This window comes from Conger conger, chromosome 1 (assembly GCF_963514075.1).
Source record: "Conger conger chromosome 1, fConCon1.1, whole genome shotgun sequence".
NCBI lineage: Eukaryota > Metazoa > Chordata > Actinopteri > Anguilliformes > Congridae > Conger > Conger conger.
Genome location: NC_083760.1, coordinates 49,988,115 through 50,004,206, shown reverse-complemented (window position 1 = coordinate 50,004,206; position 16,092 = coordinate 49,988,115). Strand labels below are relative to the sequence as shown.

The 16,092-nt window shown below is 43.6% G+C and overlaps 1 protein-coding gene across 3 annotated transcripts in view; it reads left to right on the top strand.

Moving 5' to 3' along the window:
* Window positions 1-13,779, top strand: part of ncalda (neurocalcin delta a) — an 86,920-nt gene extending 73,141 nt beyond the window's left edge. For all 3 annotated transcript variants that reach the window (XM_061237823.1, XM_061237830.1, XM_061237815.1), the window contains 4 exons: window positions 1,393-1,789; window positions 8,349-8,454; window positions 9,984-10,105; window positions 11,467-13,779. In XM_061237823.1, coding sequence (XP_061093807.1) covers window positions 1,412-1,789; window positions 8,349-8,454; window positions 9,984-10,081 — 582 coding nt within the window. In that variant the 5' untranslated portion in view covers window positions 1,393-1,411 and the 3' untranslated portion in view covers window positions 10,082-10,105; window positions 11,467-13,779. The remainder of the gene's footprint in view (window positions 1-1,392; window positions 1,790-8,348; window positions 8,455-9,983; window positions 10,106-11,466) is intronic.
* The last annotated feature ends 2,313 nt before the right edge of the window (window positions 13,780-16,092 follow it).

Here is a 16,092-nt window from a genome sequence, read left to right as displayed (position 1 = left end):
CTGTTGAGGTCATTTACATATGGATGTCTCACTTTCTTCTTTCCTCAAGCCACAAGGGAATTGTGAAATTTTAATTCAGTTTTGCCTTGTTTGTCCGTTGTTGTATTGTACAATCACATTTTTTATCAGGGCTAATTGCTGCAAATTGCATTATGGATTAGGGAGAGATGACCAGGGTCAAATATGTCTCTGTTTTAATGCAGATGACTCTACTCTGGGGGAGGGAAGAATCAGCGACCCACACAGCCCAACGAATGTAATCACATTTGAGAGAGTGCTGAGATAACTTGTGCTTTTTGGCAAGGTTCAGGATATGATTAAAAATGTACTGTACATGACTTGAAACAAGTGTGACCCCGCAACTTGCCTCAAAGTACACCGAACGGATATGCATCCACAGTGCAAGAGAAGCAGCGGAATATACTAATGACCATAATACGTCTCACGGCCGGCTCACAATAACGTCTAATTAGTGCTAGAAGGCCGCAGAGAGGGAGGGAGAGAGACTTCCTGTTTGAAGTTGCGCTGAATGTCACGTCGCGACGCTTGTCTAATTAGTACTGGAAGACCGTAGAAAAAGAGAGAGAGAAAGAGAGAGAGAGAGAGATAGACTTCCTGTTTAAAGTTGCACTAAATGTCATGTACTGGGTGATACTAAACAGACTTTCCTGTCACTGAGGAGCTAGTTTGTCTTGGGAAAAAACTATGAAAAAAACTAATGGCGGTATAAGTCAACCAGCATAAAATATTGAATTGTATTTGTAATACAACTATCCCTCACCAAATAGGAACCAATGAAAATCATGTTGCCAGTATGGCAGGTCACACCATCAACCCCTTCCCACTGTCTTAACCCAGCAGTGCATCAACTGTGGGGCTGGCTCACAGCAAGGCAGGGTGTGCTTTGCAGGTCTAGTCCAAAAACATTTCAAATGTAGGTTTCTCTGCTTGTTTTTGCATTGTCTGTCAAACAGTGATTCTAAGAGGGTACGCTTTTCCTGACACAACAGAAGTGATGTTCATGGTTCAGTGAGAAAGATGCTTGTGCATAACTAGCAAACCTGGGTTAAATACTTGATTGTTCTGGATTCAAATACTTCTCTCTGCTCAATTGATCTCGCCTGGTGCAATTGAGCCAACCATGAGGACCAGAGTATTTCATAGGTTCAGAAAACACCAGACTAGCTGAGTAAAAGTATTTTTTGACACAGTTGAGTTTGTATCTGCTGAGAGCATGTGGCACAAGCAGCAGCAATGCATGTCAATGCGTTGTTTCATCTGCTGCCGTCGGTGCTGTACTGATGTACTGCTACTTGAACCTGGGAAAGTGCCACCCGCTCACATCAAAATACTGCTCCAATTCACCTTGTTGTCTTTCTCTCCCTTCCCCAGCTGAAACTGAGAAACCGACATGGGTAAGCACAACAGCAAGCTCCGCCCGGAGGTGATGCAGGACCTGCTGGAGAGCACGGAATTCACCGAGCACGAGATCCAGGAGTGGTACAAGGGCTTCCTGAGGGACTGCCCCAGTGGGAACCTGTCCATGGAGGAGTTCAAGAAGATCTACGGCAACTTCTTCCCCTACGGTGACGCCTCCAAGTTCGCCGAGCATGTCTTCCGCACCTTCGACGCCAACGGCGACGGGACAATAGACTTTCGGGAGTTCATCATCGCGCTGAGCGTCACGTCGCGCGGGAAGCTGGAGCAGAAGCTGAAGTGGGCCTTCAGCATGTACGACCTGGACGGCAACGGCTACATCAGCAAGGCCGAGATGCTGGAGATCGTGCAGGTGATTATGGTCCCAAACATGCTATTGGTCACTGTGAGATGCTGGAGAGCGTGCAGGTGATTATTGTCTCTAACTCGCTATTGGTCACTATGTGATGCTGGAGATTCCACAGGTGATTATCATCCCTAACTCGGCATCGATCACTGTGCTTTACTATCATCATTACTGCAGTATGCAAGTAGGCGTTTAAGGGTCATGGCCAGTCCTTTTAATCGGAGAGAAACATTTAATACTCAGCACCCTGTCCCACTGACATAGTGAAATGAAATAAAGCCCTGCACGGCAATTTAACTTCCTGAAAATTACTCCCTGCTGTGTGGCCATACATTTTAAAGTTTAAGTTACTTTCCAACCCCTTAATATGTACTCAGTCATGAATCATTTTGGGAGTCATCTTTGAGCCAGTGGTCCTTACTCCTTGTCCTGGAGAGCTTCAGGGTCTGCTGGCATTCATTGTCACTCAGCACTTGAGTAGCACAGCAATTGATCAGGTAAAGCAGGTGATTACAATTAACTCAGGTCACGCGGTTTCTAGGGCTTGAACTGGTCGCTGATCTTAAGGACAAAACAAAAACCAGCACACTGGCCTTCCAGGACCAGGATTGCTATCATTTTTGGAGTAAACCTTGCCCGCTGAGGTCCACTGTATCAGCGGCAGCAGATCTCAGCATAACTGTCAGGATAGACAGATAGCCCTTCAGGTAGGTGGAAACATGGCTTAATTTATGGGTGAACTGCCCTTTTAAATTCTAACTGTAAACTGGATTATAACCATCCTTTTCTTTAATATATCTAGACGTGGTCTGCAATGGAAGTTGCCGTGGTTTGCATTGGAAGTTTCCATCTTGTATATTTACAGATAGACAATCAGAGGGTATATTAGCAAGCAAAACTTGTGAAATGAACAATCACATGAACAGCCAAGTCTTAGCAACGTATCAAGTCTTACAAACTGTTACAACGGAAAAACAAAACTATTTCTAGCTCATACAGTATGCTTGAAAGGTTTCCTCCTGATAACTTACACTACACTAAATAAAGAAATGCAACTTCAGGAGTGGGTTACTGCCTCTGTTTAAACCACTTTTGCCGCCACAAAGATATTCCAGAAAATTCTACAATGGCAAAGAACATGACGCATACATCTTTGTGTGCACATGGTGTCTCTGAGGCTCAAGCAAACTTGAAGGCAAGCAAGCACTAAGCAACACCGCCACTTGGGAAAATTGGATCCAAGCTCCACGACGGATTATCATGCATGGTTATCGTTTCCTGCATACCCCTCCACGCATAATTAATTTAGGAGACAAGTAGGCGTCAGCTCCAACTCTGGGGCCCTGGCCAAGTGAATACCCTCCTGAGCAAGCCTGCCCGGGCACACCAGGCTGGGCTCATGGCGGGGTTACAGTACACAGCCAGTCACACACTCAGCCACCCGTGGGATGCACATTCAGTCTGCGCGGCATTCCCATCGCATAGACAAGGGATCATCAACTCTAGCCCTCAAATCCAGCCCGGGTATTCTTTTCACACTGTCTTCACACCTGACTCCCAAGTAAAGGGAGGGTGGAAAAACAACAGTTCTCGGCCCTTGAGGACCGTGAGTTGCTGATCCTTGACATGGACAATCACAGCTGAAAACAGCATTCCGGTCTTATTACATGCTTGATTCGGTGTGGAAGAAGACCGATTGTCTTATTATTAATTGATTTACTGTACTGATTACTGTATTTTGAAACTTTAAAAATCCTGTACACCCCAAAGATACAGAAAATCCTGTACACCCCAAAGATGTGCCATCTTTCACAAATGAAAGATGGCACATGAAATATAGAGTCTGTCGTACACTTATTTGTGAAAGTGACATTCTTTCACACACTATACAGCAGTAAAAATTTACATTGCGCAGTCAATGCAAAGTCTGTGCAGTTGAGGTGTTTATAAAATTATTATTATTTTTGTGACATGCTTTTGTTTTAGCATATGCCTTTGTCATATGCAGTAAGTACAATAGCGTGGATAAGGAGAACTGCCAAGGTAGTAATGTTGCCTATTTAGCGATTACTGCATTGGTAAAATAATTATTCTCATCATTTTATCTTTTGCGTTTTAATGTCCTTACATGATTATAATACTCAAAATTTGATTTCAAATGTTGCTTCAGTCTAATTTTCTTTAGCCCGACTGATAAATGGTCACTCTGATTATGACATTAGCAATTCAATGGCTTCAAATAAAGGAAATTGAAGCCCCATAACCTTAAACTGATTACTACTCCCAATCTGGTTCTGTTTACTGTCCTTATCAAGCAATTGCCTCGCTGAATGATCATCACCAATAGGTCGTTTCCCAGTTTCATTTTTTCGTAGCATTTTTCTTGCAGGGCCTGTTGGCCGTGAGCCTTGCCGCCTTTCCTAAAGCAGGGATCAGCAACTCCCTGTCCTCAAGGGCTGAAAGCTGCCACTTTTCCATCCTCCTTGTACCTGGGAGTCAGGTGTGAAGACAGTCTGGCCAATCAGTAGCACTAACTACCCGGGAGAAAAGAAAACCAGGACTGGATTTGGTTTTTAGGGCCAGAGTTGATGATCCCTGGCCGAGTGAACGGGGGACAGTGGTGCAGTCCTCAGTGATAAAAAAGTATTGTTATAATAATAATAATAATTTGTTATTTAGCTAATGCTTTATTCAGCTTATTGAGTTCATTAGACTAAGCATGGGACAATCCCCCTAGGGGATTTTGTTGTGGCTACACTGCGGCTTTAACGACCAACCTTGTACCTTAACCACTAGGCTAAAGGCTGCCCCCGATGGCCCTCCACCTGCCATTGTGTCCAGTTCTGACTGTGAGGGGGGCACAGCGAAGCTGCTTAAAGTGCACTATTAACCCATGCGCTGTCCTGCAACTTCATTATTATAATGACTGGTCCTGCCTTTGTCGACGAGCTGGAAGTGACCTCACTCTTGCAAAACTTCTCCAGATGACAGGTCCTCCATTTGCTGCCACATTTATCTGTTACATAATGGTTCAGCATAAAATGAAGGAATATGGTGCTGCTTGTGCCCTCGAAGTCTGCTTTTTTCAACTTCCAAGTAGAAAATCCTATTGAACGGCTATAAATGTCGCCATTTGTTGCGAGATGACAACAAACGTATCACAGCAGAACAAAACATCAAAGCTGAGCATTGTGCGGGTTTTTTTTCATTGACATCCATTATTCAGAGCATGTAGGAGCATGTAGCATGTAGGTGACGCTGATGTTGCCCTTTTATCCGAGTTCCGACCTTCCGACGCGAGCAACGAACGCAGCATATGGTGCTCATTTAACGGGTTTGAGAGGTGATGCCGAGAAGGTCTTCTTTCACAGGGTGCTCACTGCAAGTTTGAGCGATTAACGCCAGCTTAACACCAGTCAGTCGGTGACAGCAATCTTGGAATCCCTTAACACCCCATCAGCCCTGGCCATGGAAAGCGGAGCCCCGTCTCCATGAAAACGTACAGGCCTGAAGGCTTTGATGTTGGGAGATACAGGCTCACTGACTTTAGTATGCGTCGCAGGCTCTCTCCCGGCAGAAAGCCGTCTCTCAGCATGTGCGTATGTTTTGGCCGGTGGCTGAATTCAGCGAGCAAGCGTCCGGCCCTGCTGGCTCATGTTCCTGTGATAGCTCACAGCGGGGCCTCCCACCTTTCCACCAGGCTGCCCCGTATGGCGCTGTCAGACTTCCCGCTGATGCATATCGGAAAAGAGCCCATGACTTCAGAGCCCATTTCCTTTCTCTGGTTTGTCTTTTCCACCACCTCTGGCTGTTTTTCTCTTCATCTTTTTTACTCTTTTTCTCTTTATATGTCTTTCTCCCCCGGAGACTGGAGTGTTAAAACACTCAAGATGCACCTACTCATGGTTTCACTAGGAGCTTGCATGAGGAGGCATGCACACTTGCCTGAGTGTGTGGTGTGTGTGTATGTGTGCTTGCCCTGGTACTCCACAGTGATGTGGGTGAGAGACCATGTTACAGACGGCATTGAGTGTGGAGTGAGGCGTAGGAGTGTGCGGGGTAGACACATTATACTACAGAGAGAGAGAGAGGGAGAGAGGGGGAGCTGTATGATTAATATCATTAAAGGCACTCTCTCCTCTATCTGCTGCTCATATGCACTCGTATTAGACCTTACTGTTTCTCTGTTCTACATGTTCCTTCATCAAAAACACATTAGACAGTGAGGTCATAGGAAGCATTTCCTCTTAACTATGTGGACTGGCTGACAAGAGAGGAGTGTGTGCGTGAGAGAATGAGTATTTGAGCAAGCGTGTGAGCGAGTTCATGCTTGCATATTTTTGTTTTGTATTATTACTGTAATAATAATATTATTAGTATTGTTGTTATTATTATCGTGTGTGCATATGTATTTGTGTGTGCGTGTGTTCACCTGTGCTGTTTCAAGAGAGCTGCACACACGCAGCGATGGGCAGGCTGTTGAACTCCCAGAGGAGCTCTTGCTCAACATTCCTAGAATGTAGCTAAATGGCCGTTTCTCTGGTTTCTCCCAGAAGGTTTCTCATCCAACTCCTCACTGAGTACAAAGCCACTCCATCCAACAGCCCCAGGGGTTTGAGCCCTCCAGCAGGAGGAAATTACAGGGTAATATGGCTGCTGGTTGTTCAAATTATTCTCAAGAATCAGTCCAGCCCGTTGAGTGACTCAGTCTATTGTGAAGGTGTCGAGAAGAACTACTGAATCAGTGCTCAGGCTGACTGTTGTAACTAAAGGTCTGATTCGGGTGTTCTTGCTCCCTGTCATGGTCACCTGCCTCTAACAGCTGATCTATAAACAGCCTATGCAGCCAAAAGGCCTCAACACCACAACTATAACGACAGCAACAGTGTCGAACAAGTCGTCGGGATCACTTTCAAAGCAATTTTTTCCAGCTGCATGAACAATAAATACTGCCAATCAAAATCCATCCGAATTTAGAGGGTGTCACATGTAAAATGACAGATAACTATTTACAGAATGTTATCGTTACTCAGTGTGGATGCTCACATCATTACAGTTATAGTTCTTGGTGTGGATGAAATCCGAGACTCACCTGTGGCCACTAAATTTTCTGCATCTCAATAAAGCCCCCCCACATCAGAACTGCTGCACCCCCTGTTGGCCGGATGGAGGTACTGCTGAACTGTGGGGTAGCTGGTGCTGTATGTGTGCTTGGTGACAAGCCTTTGATGGACAGTTGCAGCAATGTGTAGGCAAACAGCGAAGAGGAGGATGCAGGGGTGGAGGGAGGGGGGCGAGCGTTAATAGCCAGTTATCAGCCGTGGCCAGGGAACCGTGGAAACGCGGCGGTGTTAATGGTTGCGGGGAGGGGGGGGTAAGGGGGCTTATTTAAAGCTCCCAAGTAGAGCAATCATAATCAGCACTCCCGCGTTTAGCTGTCGGCTCTGATTCTCCTCGGTGGAGTCTTGTCACCACCCCATTAGAGCCGTGGCCGCCTCTGCATCAGAATGTCGGTGCACTGGGGTCGGTTAGCGTCCCCGCATACCTCTGCATCAGACCTGGGAGAATGTCAGCAAGCCGCGCGGTGCACTGGGGTCGGTTAGCGTCCCCGCATACCTCTCCTTACGGCACAGTGTGCGTGTCTACTGCATTAAAGACAAGAGCACTGGCTTCCGCAATATAATCTATACGCGAGTGAAACAGCACTTTCAACAGGGGAAACAGGATTTTTTGGAAGGCGGGGAGTCGATTTCACGGACGTTAAATGAGGAGGGGGAAGCAGAGCCGTAGCCTATGGCTCTGGGGGAGAGAATACTGGCCGCTGCGAGGAAGGATATTGATTGAAGGGGAACGGAAAATTGACAGGCATTTGATCTTCAGTATGAAAATACACAAGTATTACAATAATAAAGTTCTTGGAGTATACACTTTAATATATACTTGAATTTATATTTCAGCTTGTCTTTAAGGTGAGGTCACCTCGAGCTGGTGTCTCTCTCTTGTTTCTTTCATCACTGCGTTCCAGTGTAATTTTCGGTGCAAATTACAGGGTAGAGATCGCCCACCAATATTTGAGTGACTGCCTTCATTTCCCGCCTCGTTCGCACAAAGCGTAGGCACTGCGAGTACACTGTGGGTAGCACTCTACGCCCGGGGTTCCACATTACCTCTTAAAATGGCTCTGCTCTGCATACCTCTGCCTTTATAAAACTGTTATCTTCATCCAGCACCTACTGCAGGCTGCAGTACAGGGTATTTAACATGCTACTGTATCGAGTACATCTACCGTGGGACATTGTGATGTTTACTCATAATATTACTAAAGAACCAGACCAGTTTATCTGAAAGTGTAAAATATGTTGTTTGTGAAATACAGAAATGTAAATGAAATACTACGCCGTGGCTCACACTGAGGCTACCCCTGACCCCAGCTATAAGGTGAAGGGGGCTTTTTTCAGTTTCATTTTAAGTGTAGACCAGTGAACCATCATGAGTGGTGAAGTGTTGAGACTGCAGGGTTGTACCATGTGATGCTTACAGTCCTGCCCTCTCCCTGTGTCTTCAGGCAATCTACAAAATGGTCTCTTCCGTAATGAAGATGCCGGAAGATGAGTCCACTCCGGAGAAGAGGACGGAGAAGATCTTCCGACAGATGGACACCAACCGCGATGGTGAGAATCCCCCCCCCCCCCCCCCCATATCCTGGTTCTGCCCTGAGGAAGATGACCCTTACAAAACCTTAGCTCCTTGAATATGTTTGGTTGGTTTGCAAATAAAGTGCAGGTTGATGCATTCTTATTTGTGGTTTTACTGGGAATAACTGCTGGTGCTTGCTCAGTAATGGTTCTTGCCTGCCTTCGGCTAATATTGCCTCTGTCCATAGTTCAGCAACACGATGCACACACACACACACACACACACACACAGACACACACACACACCACTCTTTAAATAGCCTTTTTAACAGACTGCCCACCTCACAAATTGCCCTATGTCATATATGTAAACCACTTTAGACTCTTTGAATGAAGGAGGCACTCTAAAAGGATGAGTCTGTCTGTCGGGTTAGCCCCACTGCATTGTGAGAAACAGCTGAGCAGTGGGATGGCTTCACAGCCTTTACACAGACCAGGAGTGAGGACCACTGATCCAGGTATTTAGAAGTTACACTAGCCCAATATCTGCTAGACAGGGATGGGCAACTCCAGGCCTTGGCTGGTGTGCACGCAGGATTTTGCAGCCACCAGTTACCCTGGCTCAATCAGCTAATTAGCCATATGCACTGTGACCAATTCACTCATAAATTAGACCACAATAAAATGCTGCAAAACATTTATCAGCTACTGTATCATGGAATGTGACAAAAATTACACATCATGTAAATGATCGGGCTAATCAAATAATTAAGTGCTGGTCTGAAATCCATAAACAGATACAGCCCGCCATCCCTGTCCTAGCAGGTAGCCACCTAATAGGCTAGCAGAATGGTAAATTACACTTGTGAAAAGCAAAATAACTTGACGCAACAGTGTTACCAAAACTGCATATTCATATTAACACAACCATTGTAACTCAAGTTTGGTATGACAGTCCAAAATTAAGTCCCAGTTAGAAATTTAGATATTTACTCAGTTACCAAGCGCTCGTAATAGTAATCACAGTACGGTCGATTCGTTGGTGCACATATGATGTTCCACGAATTACTGTTCCGTTCGCTATTCCGAAATAAAGATGCAATTTGCAGAATGTCGGGCTCCACTATTGAAACAGTACTCACGCAACCAAAGCAGTTCACGGGGGTATGGCTTGTGCAGGAGTAATGGAGGCTAGATTTCCGAGTTGCGGTGCAGGCGGAACGGGGGTGTGTGCCGGTCTACTTCCAGGCTGCAGACGTTGTAGTTACCCTACTGACTTCGTCCAGTCCCTTATTCCCTCCTGAGTTATACAGCAAACAAACTTCAGCCGGTTGTCATTGATGGTACACGCTTAATATTATTCGCGGTATACTTTCACGGGAAAAACACGAAAGTGTTAACCTGCGAAAGACGGAGAATATTATCATACAAAGCAGCTAAATATTAACTGGACTTGAAGTTGCTCTGCAAGTGTGAATGGTGCGAGTCAGCTTGGGCGATGCAAAGGGAGGTGGATAAGCAGACTTCAGACCTGAGTGAGTGTCTCTTGTGCTGACTATTTTCAGGCAAGCTGTCCCTGGAGGAGTTCATCAAGGGGGCGAAGAGCGACCCCTCCATCGTCCGTCTGCTCCAGTGCGACCCCAGCAGTGCCGGCCAGTTCTGATCACACGGGGGTTCCATGCTGACTGTAATCTTCGCTTTTATTTATTTTTTGTGTTTCTCCGATTAAAAAAGAAGAAGTAATAGTTAGAATTTGTAATGTGAGGGCAATGCATTGTGGATCTTCCCTTGGTGATATTGTGGACCAGCCGGGGGGGCCTGCACAGAACCCAACCCTCTCAGCTTAGAAACCCACACAGAACCCAACCCTCTCAGCTTAGAAACCCACACAGAACCCAACCCTCTCAGCTTAGAAACCCACACAGAACCCAACCCTCTCAGCTTAGAAACCCACACAGAACCCAACCCTCTCAGCTTAAAAACCCACACAGAACCCAACCCTCTCAGCTTAGAAACCCACACAGAACCCAACCCTCTCAGCTTAGAAACCCACACAGAACCCAACCCTCTCAGCTTAGAAACCCACACAGAACCCAACCCTCTCAGCTTAGAAACCCACACAGAACCCAACCCTCTCAGCTTAGAAACCCACACAGAACCCAACCCTCTCAGCTTAGAAACCCACACAGAACCCAACCCTCTCAGCTTAGAAACCCACACAGAACCCAACCCTCTCAGCTTAGAAACCCACACAGAACCCAACCCTCTCAGCTTAGAAACCCACACAGAACCCAACCCTCTCAGCTTAAAAACCCACACAGAACCCAACCCTCTCACGCTGCTCATTAGTGCCACTGCAGTTGGCTCTACTTTAGAGGTGTCAGCCAGCCCTTTCAATGCAAGTCAATGGTAACAATACAGTAAAAATCCCAACAAACATTTCCCACATGAATGTCGTCACAATTGATGTTTTTTTTCTTCACACAATGTCTCCCCATGTGTTTACTGTGTTATTAGAACAATATACAATAGTAATATTTTGTGGACGAATCACTGCGTCACTGCTGTCTAATTTATTTCATGCACATAGTAGACGAGTAACACTCAGCGGACTTAATGCATGTATAAGGGCTTCTTATTTCCCTACTGCCCAGACTCTGGCTCCAATTTGTACAACATGGAGGCGCCCAAAATCTTATTATTAACAAATTAGTTTTGTGACAGATCTGTGATTTGTTTATTTGCTATGAAGTAAAAAAAGCTGGATGCACATCCTCTAAGTGTGCTGATTCCATAATTTAGAGCAAAAACAAAAAGATGACTTGAGTGCTTATGTCAGTGTGATTATGATCAGACCCAGGGAGGGGTGGTTTCCTTCCTGCCTATAGCATTACCCAAACAGCGATTAGAGCTGGACCACGTCCATCACCCCAAAGATGTCAGTTGACCCCCTTTAACTTCACCCCCAAGTTTGTTCAATCTAAAATGAGTCGACGTTTGAGAGGTGAGACCGCTTTAACCCTTTAATTTTCATCTGCTTGCTTTCAGTGCTTTTTGGGTTAACTTCCCCCGACTTGGCGATGTGTCGGGCGTTTACGAGAAAATCCCCCTTCCCCCGCCCTTTGGAGAAATCGAAGACTTGCCTTCGGACAAGAGCTGAGGACGAGGGTATGGATGTTTAGCATTTTAGCCTAGCGCAGGCTAGTCCTTTTAAAGAAAAAAGGATACTGAGAATGGGAACCCAAGCATTTAATAAAGTCCTTGAAAAGCCACAGTTCGTTATTTAAAAAATGAATGACTTTTGACTGGAGTTTGGTGGTGGTCACATGCAGATTTGAGCTTGTTATTGTAAACAGATTCAAGGAGAGAGAGAAATGTAGGCCTATAGATAGATATATTCTTATACTTGGAGATTAAGTTGTGGCATTTGCCCCACTGAAAGAGATTCATTTTGTTTTTGTCTTTTTATTGTTATTATTATTATTATTATTATTATTATTAAGCATAATAATAATGTAGTTTTTCTTTAAGTCATGGCAAACTTGATTCCTCAGTGTTTGTTTTACATCTGTGCAAGGATTTTGAAGTTGTATAAAAAGAGAGCAAGATGACCACGCATTTTGCTATGCATATACTTTGTACAGTTTTTAGTTTTTTTTTTGGAGGATTACACTCACAGGTATTTGTCCCATTTCATGAAGAAGCAGCCCACCCTCAAGTAATGCTCTGTCCCGCATGTTTCTGGATATGGCAGAGTTCAGAACTAACATCAGCTGTTGCTCTGCACATCATTCCTGTTTACTAATGCAATATTACTATATATACTGCACATGGGGGAAGAAAGGTTCAGTGTCGCCATTGTGAGCTTTTGAGCGTTAGTTTTTCTTTCATTCATTCAGCTTACATTTAATTTTTTTTTAAGAAAAGAGTCTCGTCCAGAGAGAAGACATCAGGGGAACTGAGAGGATACACTTGGTTTTTCTTTGTTGTCATTTTTAAAGCACATTATTGCTTCTAATTGCAAAGTACTCATCCTGAAACATGTGCTAGAAAGGCACTCCAAGCTGTAAGATGGGCTGTGCTTTTTAATTAAAAAAAAAAATGTGAAAGGAATTTAATGAAAAAAGGTAGATTAGCATGAAAATAATTTTTCAGGCAGGAATTTTGCGTGAAACAGTAAAATCTTTGCATCAACTTTTAAATGTTTTAAGTGGTGCATGTAAAGCTATTTGATGTTTTTTTTGTAGTTTTAAAACGTGTGGGTGAAAGGGAGGCGGTGTTATATTAATACATGCATGTGTGTTTGTGTGAATATGTACATAATATCAGTGGTATGTGATCACCACCAACACAGTAATGCTCCAGTTAACATTTCAGTGCCTGGTGTCGTAGAAACCTGTCCAAAGCTTATATGTTTACAGTGAAATGACAATACATGTATTGCACAGAATCTACAGCTATTTTACAATAAGTATGCTTTATAAAAAAAAGGTTAAATTTTTAAAAAATACAAGCTTCCCTGTTGACTACGATGGATGCTTTGTGCTCAGCAATTATACGCCATGTTGCCAAGCCACTGAAATGTTTGTATGTGGGCACACACATGCACATGTATATTCTTCTGTATAAGTATTGTGAGGGAACTTCATAATTGGGTGTACCGCTTTCGTTGTCGAGTGAAGGTTCGAGCATGGTGTACGGAGCATCTGTGCTTATTTAACCCTGTTGATGACTAAACACAGGTCTAGTGAGAACCCAAACCCCACCCAGACCGCACACCACAAAGAGACTGAGAGGTGACATTCGGAGCTTGAGCTCTGAACTTCATCACCCATAATGCTCTCTGGGAACCGTTTTTGTGCCCTTTGAATTCGCCCCAGCTCTCCCTCCCTCCCTCCCCCGGAGCTCAGGCAAACAAAAGTACTTATTTTCCTTGAATGTAACTGTGGCTTCAAGCCCTATGATCCAGCGGTTTCAATTACTGAGCTAGTCGATTGGAAAAATTTGAATGTTTTTGAATAACTGCTGTTTTGTAAGTGAAATATTTTTTATTACAAGCCTATGAAAACAAAGACCGGAATTTCAACCTCTGCAATGATTTTAAGTTTTATGCTTTTTTTAAAGAAAAAAAAAATGGTATCAGGCATAACATTTCTGTATTACACATGAGAGCATAATGTGGCAAAGTGCCAAATATACAAAAATCAGTATTGTATAAATTTATACTGTAAAATTATCTGTCAAACACAATGTTTGTAATTGTTGCATTTTGTAGATTTTGTATGGTAATCTGTATTTTGTGACGGTGTAGTTTATAAACATAGGATTATGTTTTATCTTATAAAGCAACAAAAAAATCTGTCCTTTGTGTTTGCCTCACTGTGTTTGCTATAATTGCATTTCATGTATAATGGAAATGATTGAAGAAAGCATACAGTATCTGGCTCCGTAAGACGCACGCACGCACGCACGCACGCACACACGCACACACACACACACATACACAGTTTTATATCCATGTAATACTGCACTGAAGCTGTACTTCTGAGATGTTTTATTATGTGCATTTAAATTCACTGGTAAACTCCCACAGCATCACAATCTACGCACGCTAGGTACTATTGCTATACAAATCGACCCTCCACCAATTATAGTGCTCTAGACAATTTTATGGACATGGAAATTTCATATGTTTTACTGTTGGCATTTAAAAGTAAATGTGCAATTATACAAAGGTTATCAAAATGACAAAAATGGCTAAATTCTTCCAAATTGTCAGTAAGGCTTTTGGTTTGTAATTGCAATAGAGACATGCCCTTGGCAGCAATTACAGGTCTTCTTGATATGTGTTTACAAGCTTTACACATTTAGATTTTTTTAGATTTTTGCATATTGATGGAATGCAATTTTAAGTTCATACCACAGATTTTGAATAGGATTCAAGTCTTTGCCGTTCGGACATGAATCTTCGCTCTAAATGCAGATCTACTGTGGACTGAAACGGGTACGAAGGAGTCATCTATCTTGGCTCCATCCCCTTGAAGCAACAAGCTTCCCAGTCCCTTCTACTGCTGCCACCATGCTTGGCAGTAGAGATGGTGTTTGTTTCGCACCAAACATCACACATTGCTTTCAGGCCAAAGAGCTCAACTTTAATCTCATCAGACCACAAAATATTCTTCTAAAAGGTCTCAGGCACATGCCATGTCCTCACAATAACCTAATTATCCACAAACCCAATGTGCCGCTCAAAATGACTCATTGCACTGCAGTCCTTAAAGCAAAATCCCACCTGGGAATCACTCTCTCATACACATGCATACATGGAGGTATACATAAATCCAGTTGTGTGCACAGACATGCACGCACACACACACACACACACACACACACACACAATGTGCTTCTTTGACAGTGTTCGAATGACATATAACAGGTAGATGGACATGTTGCGAATTTAAAAAATGCCTTTGGGATATGATTTGTTAAAAATGGCAAAATTATATCAAATATTTATTTTTATTTGAACCCCTGCACCTAATAATAATATTTTACAGTGGGTGCAAGAAATAATCCAAGTAATTCAGTTTCACTGAATTTGTCCTGGCAGCTAAGAAACAAAATACAATGTGTGCCATTTGAAAGCACAAACCCAAAAGCACATTTATTTCACAACAGATTCATGGCAAGCAACACTCAATAGAAAAAAAGCAGATCTAGTCTAGACATCTCAATCGGAGGGAATTAATTGAAAGCTAAACTGGAACAAAATCCAGCATAAATGGTGGCACCAGGATTAAGTAAAGCCCTAATCCAGTTTGTCCTTAGCAGACCTGCGCCAAATGCCTAATTGTTTTGGATTTAAATACTTTTCAATACATAGTTTGACTGGTGTATTGGAGCATACACACATTAACAACGCATTTCTGCCTGCAGAACAGAGACTGTTGTGCGTGAAAATCCCAGGAGATCAGCAGTTTCTGAGCTACTCAAACCACCCTGTCTGGCACCAACAATCATTCCATGGTCAAAGTCACTTTTCTTGCTCATTCTGACATTTGGTCTGAACAACAGCTGAATCTCTTCACCACAGCGGTGGTATCTTTAAGGACATTCCAATCGGTTAAATTAAACAAGAAAAAATATAAGTGATTGGAATGAGCCCAGTGGCTCTGTGGCTTAGTGCTGATCAGAGGAACTTCAGAGGCTGGCTTTGATCTGAGAGAGATGGAGAGAGAGACCCTGGCTTTGTGTCTACTTTGGCCAGAACCAACAGGGGCTAAGCAGGGCCAGGCTTTAGACAACTGCCCAATGAACGAGGCCTTTGAGGTCTTACTGCCAGGCTCATCTATGAGGAGGACATTCCAAAATTTTGCCTCATAAGTGGGTATCATCATAACTTGGCATTTTACTTGGTTGAACTTGTACAAATGATGTCCTAGTGAAGGTTGGGTAAATAACTGGAGCCTATTGGCATTCAAAAGTCCCAGATCCTGTCCTGTAGCCTGCCTGACAGCTGGTTTTCAACTGGCAGTCCCTGGAATAGTAACAATGTTTCTTCTTCTCCAAGTCACTTGGAGAAATTTACTTCAGGAGAACTTATTAAACCTTTATTCAGAAACTGAAGACAAACATGATTATTTATGCTTGGAATCTGCATTTATCTAAATAATC